The sequence below is a fragment of the Phacochoerus africanus genome, chromosome 14 (assembly GCF_016906955.1).
Source record: "Phacochoerus africanus isolate WHEZ1 chromosome 14, ROS_Pafr_v1, whole genome shotgun sequence".
NCBI lineage: Eukaryota > Metazoa > Chordata > Mammalia > Artiodactyla > Suidae > Phacochoerus > Phacochoerus africanus.
Window position 1 is genome coordinate 34256056 of NC_062557.1, and position 6056 is coordinate 34262111.

The 6056-nt window shown below is 45.0% G+C and overlaps 1 protein-coding gene across 1 annotated transcript; it reads left to right on the top strand.

The window, feature by feature from the left end:
• Positions 1-1051: 1051 nt before the first annotated feature.
• LOC125114853 (olfactory receptor 4D2-like) lies at positions 1052-1987 on the top strand. Its single transcript, XM_047758428.1, has one exon. It carries the CDS (start codon positions 1052-1054, stop codon positions 1985-1987), a length of 936 nt encoding a protein of 311 aa, XP_047614384.1.
• Positions 1988-6056: the final 4069 nt, after the last annotated feature.

Here is a 6056-nt window from a genome sequence, read left to right on the forward strand (position 1 = left end):
CAATTGGTCCAGTAGAGACTAGAAGAAGGGAAAATATCTTTAGAGTAAGATACTTTATTGAGAAGTGATTAGCATTTATTATTCCAGGACTGTCCTAGGAATTTTATGTGTTATTTAATCTCTTTTTTTGGTGGGGGGGTTCTTTTTCTTTTAATTGTTATTTCCCCAATACAATTTTTTTCCTACTGTACAGCATGGTGACCCAGTTACACATACATGTATACATTCTTTTCCTCACATTATCCTGCTCCATAAGTGACTAGACATAGTTTCCAGAGCTACACAGCAGGATCTCATTGCTAATCCATTCCAAAAGCAATAGATTTCATCTATTAATCCCAAGCTCCCAATCCACCCCACTCCCTCCCCCTCCCCCTTGGCAAACACAAGTCTATTCTCCAAGTCCATGATTTCCTTTTCTGTGGAAAGGTTCATTTATGCCATATATCAGATTCCAGATATAAATGATATCATATATACACAATGGAATACTACTCAGCCATAAAGAAGAACAAAATAGTGCCATTGGCAGCAACATGGATGGAACTAGACACTCTCATACTGAGTGAAGTAAGTCAGAAAGAGAAAGACAAATACCATATGTTATCACTTATATCTGGAATCCAATAGACGGCACAAATGAACCTTTCCTTAGGCAATTTCCATAAAGAAAGCATTTTCCTCAGATGTGGAATCTGAGACTCAGATTAACTAACTCGCTCAAGTTTACATCTCCAGGAAAGGGAATCTCAGAAATCAGACTCTGGTTCTATGGAGTCTTGGGTCTTCCCACACTGAATCTTTGAAAGGCAGGTTGCATGTGTTTCTGGACGGCTTTCAGATGTCTCAGGAACGCATATTCCCACACCAGCTAGTAAACCCTCCAGAGACAAGGTGTTCACTTAGTACTTGGAATTATGATCTGAGCCTGAGGATGCCCATCATCTCACTTGGACAACTGAGTTGAGCCCTTGAGTACAGAAAGGGCAGGAGGTGACTTCATGCATCCCTGTCTATGGTCTGTTTCCTTCAGGTGTATGGGGAAGACGGCATGGAAACAGGGAACCTCACCTGGGTATCAGAATTTGTCTTCCTGGGACTCTCACAGACTCGGGAGCTCCAGCTCCTCTTGTTCCTGGTGGTCCTGTTTGTCTACACCACCACCGTGTTGGGAAACCTCCTCATCATGGTCTCAGTGACCTCTGATTCTCGGCTCCACACACCCATGTACTTTCTGCTCCGAAACCTGGCCCTCTTGGACTTCTCATTATCCTCAGTAGTTAGCCCAAAGATGCTGGTGGACTTCCTCTCTGAGAAGAAGACCATCTCCTACCAGGGCTGCATGGCTCAGATCTTCTTCTTCCATTTCGTGGGAGGTGGGACTGTCTTCTTCCTCTCAGTGATGGCCTATGACCGCCTGGTTGCCATCTCCCGGCCCCTCCACTATGTCACCATCATGAACACTCAGCTCTGTGTGGGGCTGGTGGTGGCTAGCTGGGTGGGAGGCTTTGTCCATTCCATCTCCCAACTGGCTCTGATGCTCCCACTGCCCTTCTGTGGTCCCAACGTCCTAGACAACTTCTACTGTGACGTTCCCCAAGTGCTGAGACTCGCCTGCACTGACACCTCCCTCCTGGAGTTCCTCATGATCTGCAACAGCGGGGTGCTGGTCCTCATCTGGTTCCTCCTCCTCCTCCTCTCCTACTCCGCCATCCTGGTGATGCTGAGGGCCCACTCGGGGCAGGCGAGGAGGAAGGCAGCTTCCACCTGCGCCACCCACATCGTCGTGGTGTCCATGGGCTTCATCCCAAGCATTTACCTCTATGCCCAGCCCTTCGCCTCCTTCCCCGTGGACAAGGCCGTGTCCATCAGCCACACGGTCATGACCCCCACGCTCAACCCCCTGATCTACACCCTGAGGAACCAGGAGATGCAGGCAGCCATGAAGAGATTAGTCAAGCACCTAGTCATTGACAGCAGGGAATGAACTTTAAGTTGACTTTAAATAACACATCTTCCCTCTGAATTTGTTTTTTCTGTGTAAGAATTGGAGGAAAGTCACTATGGAGTGTGACAGTTGAGATTCACCTCGTATTTCTTTTTTTTTTTAATTTAATTTAATTTTATTTTTTAATTTTATTTCATTTTCCCACTGTACAGCAAGGGGGTCAAGTTATCCTTACATGTATACATTGCAATTACATTTTTCCCCCACCCTTTCTTCTGTTGCAACATGAGTATCTAGACAAAGTTCTCAATGCTATTCAGCAGGATCTCCTTGTAAATCTATTCTAAGTTGTGTCTGAGAAGCCCAAGCTCCCGATCCCTCCCACTCCCTCCCCCTCCCATCAGGCAGCCACAAGTCTCTTCTCCAAGTCCATGATTTTCTTTTCTGAGGAGATGTTCATTTGTGCTGGATATTAGATTCCAGTTATGAGTGATATCATATGGTATTTGTCTTTGTCTTTCTGGCTCATTTCACTCAGTATGAGATTCTCTAGCTCCATCCATGTTGCTGCAAATGGCATTATGTCATTCTTTTTTATGGCTGAGTAGTATTCCATTGTGTATATATACCACCTCTTCCGAATCCAATCATCTGTCGATGGACATTTGGGTTGCTTCCATGTCCTGGCTATTGTGAATAGTGCTGCAATGAACATGCAGGTGCATGTGTCTCTTTTAAGTAGAGTTTTGTGCGGATAGATGCCCAAGAGTGGGATTGCGGGGTCATGTGGAAGTTCTATGTATAGATTTCTAAGGTATCTCCAAACTGTTCTCCATAGTGGCTGTACCAGTTGACATTCCCACCAACAGTGCAGGAGGGTTCCCTTTTTTCCACAGCCCCTCCAGCACTTGCTATTTGTGGATGTATTAATGATGGCCATTCTGACTGGTGTGAGGTGGTATCTCATGGTAGTTTTGATTTGCATTTCTGTTATAACCAGCGATGTTGAGCATTTTTTCATGTGTTTGTTGGCCATCTGTATATCTTCTTTGGAGAAATGTCTATTCAGGTCTTTTGCCCATTTTTCCATTGGGTGATTGGCTTTTTTGCTGTTGGGTTGTATAAGTTGTTTATATATTCTAGAGATTAAGCCCTTGTCCGTTGCATCATTTGAAACTATTTTCTCCCATTCTGTAAGTTGTCTATTCAGCAAGCATTGCTGGGAAACCTGGACAGCTGCATGCAAAGCAACTCGTATTTCTATGCACCTGCTCTTGTGTCAGGTATTGTTCGGCACTTTCACCTCATTCTAAGCAAACTGACAGTGGGTATGCTATTATTATATTAAATAGTTTTACAAATGAGAAAACTCGGAGAGAACTGACTTGCTCAATGATGACCAGCAGGTGAGGGGCAGAGCTTGGCCAGGAGCTTGGTTCCTCTGACTCCAAGTTCAGAGGCAGGAGACAGGGGTGGGTTTGAAAGTCAGTGTCTCCCACGACCTCAAGGGACACCTTAGAGATTCCTCATCTGTGGATGAGCATGTGTGATGAATGGTCGACCTTGTCCTCTCAGCTCTGGAACAGTCAGAGGCTTTTCTGCTCCCTGCCTCTCTGCCTCATTCCCCACTGTCATCTTTTGAAGGAGTTCTCCCTCTTAACAGTTTCTAAATATTTTCCATAAAGATACTGCCCCTCGGATTTGTTCCTTCTCCTCTCAAACACTCCTTGGATTGTCTGAAACCTGTTCTACGTTCCTGACCAAATCTTTCTATCATTTGGCTGCCATGGCTGTGAGGAGGAGGAGGAGGAGGCTGTAGAATGGCTGAGGAGCCTACAGAGGGCAGTGTTCTGGCTCCCAGAGATTCCTGGGTCCAGTCCAGGAGTTTCTGCCCAAGGATATTCACTCTCCCCCAGGGTCACACCCATGGCTGTGCAGGTGATGTATGGGCAGTGGCTGGGAAGCCGAAGCTGCAGAAAAAGGATGTCTGAGAAGATGGAAGACCTGAAGGCTCTCTCCCACTCTGGGCTGAAGGAAGGTGAGGGACAGGGTTTCCTCCCCTGTAGATAGAGCAGCTGTCGGAAGCTTCCAGAAACACTTACTAGAGGGTGGATAGAGGAAATAAACAAGTGACAGCTTGATGGTAGTAATTTTTAAATGGGAGGAGAGCCTTAAAAAATAATGCAATGGAAAAGAGGTGTTGAAAACAAGATTCTACAAGGTGCGTGTGAAGAACTGGGCTTTTAGCAATCAAGGGACAAATTGGCCCTGTAATTTAGAGGGAGGCTGCTGAGAGCGGAAAGGCAACACCAATGGTCACATTGAACAAGACCATGCAATTACGATAATACTTTATGTTAGCAAACTTTTCTTGAGCAATTGTTAATTTAGAGTTGCTATTAGAGGAGCTAGGGTTATAAGCTATTGGATTTGCGATCTCGTTAAAAGAGACAACAAAAAAATATGAATAATGGAAATATTTATGAAATGTTATTGGAATCCAAAGAAACGAGGGGTTATCTTTGCATGGAAGAATTGGAGGTGTCACAGAGAAGGTGATATCTGAGGACTTCTAGGGTGCGAAGGAAGTGGAAGATATTTCAGGAAACAAAATTCTTTTCCAAAGCTAGAGAAAAAAAGCAAACCTGTGGCATATGAGAGAACCTGTGGATTCCTTGAACAGCAGTGGGTTTCTGGGGAACGGTGATACCGATGAGGAAGGTAGACAGTCTTCATTTTAGGGCTTGGTGTGGTGTACGGAGAGGGAGTGGTGTGCACATTAGCAGGCGTGTATTTCAACCACGAATTAATCCACAAAGCATGTGAGGCAGCTTCTGAGAGTTTGAGTTTTAAACTGTGGGCTCTCCATCATCGAAAGACTATAATGATGGAGGAAGGTGATCACACATAAGTTTAGAAAGGTCTCATGGACTGTGGTATAGAAGATGGACTAGAGTGGAAGCAGAAGGAGGAGATCCAAATCACCTCTCAGAGACAAGAGATTGCAGGAGGCAGGTGGAAGCAGCGACTGAGAGACGGCAGGCGGTGTGGAAGCCACTTCAGCTTCCCCTGTCACCCTCTCATATGCTTCCTCTTTGTTCCCATTCCCATTTTGGCTTGTCCCCTTCTCCATTCTCCTTCCTTCCTCTCCCTTCCTCTTAATCTGCCCTTTTGTATTCCTGCCTGTTTTATTTCTCCTGTTTTCACACCTTCCTTTGTCTGCTATCCTTGAATTCTGTAACATCTTCTGAAATTCTTGTTCCTTTCAAAAGACCTCTCCTGGCCCTCTTCATACAATATCCATCATCCATTTCTTTCTTTCTTTCTCTTTCTTTCCTTTCTTTCTTTCTTTCTTTCTTTCTTCTTTCTTTCTTTCTTTCTTTCTTTCTTTCTTTCTTTCTTCTTCTTTCTTTCTTTCTTTGCTTTTTTCTTCGTCTTTCTTTTTTCTTTCTTTCTTTCTTTCTTTCTTTCTTTCGTTCTTTTTCTTTCTTTCTTTCTTTCTTCTTCTTTCTTCTCTTCCTTCCTTCCATCCTTCTTTCTTTCTTTCTTTCTTTCTTTCTTTCTTTCTTTCTTTCTTTCTTTCTTTCTTTCTTTCTTTCTTTCTTTTTTTTTGTCTTTTTAGTGCCGCACCTGCAGCATATGGAGGTTCCCAGGCTAGGGCTCTAATTGGAGCTGTTGCTGCCCCCCTACACCACAGCCACAGCAACTCCAGATCTGAGCTGTGTCTGCAACCTACACCACAGCTCATGGCAACGCCAGATCCTTAACCCACTGAGCAAGGCCAGGGATGGAACCTGCAACCCCACGGTTCCTAGTCGGATTTGTCTCCACTGCACCAAGATGAGAACCCCCCCCCCTTTATTTTCCATCAACCATTTCTTTTTCTTTTTCTTTTTTTTTTTTTGTCTTTTTGCCATTTCTTGCGCCACTCCCGCAGCATATGGGAGGTTCCCCGGCTAGGGGTCTAATCAGAGCTGTAGCTGCCAGCCTACGCCAGAGCCACAGCAACGCAGGATCCGAGCCACGTCAGCAACCTACACCACAGCTCATGGCAAAGCCGGATCGTTAACCCACTGAGCAAGGGCAGGGATCAAACCCACAACCTCAT

Excerpts from the sequence above, each read along its gene's own strand:
- LOC125114853 (XM_047758428.1), top strand. The coding sequence starts at position 1,052 with ATGGAAACAGGGAACCTCACCTGGGTATCAGAATTTGTCTTCCTGGGA.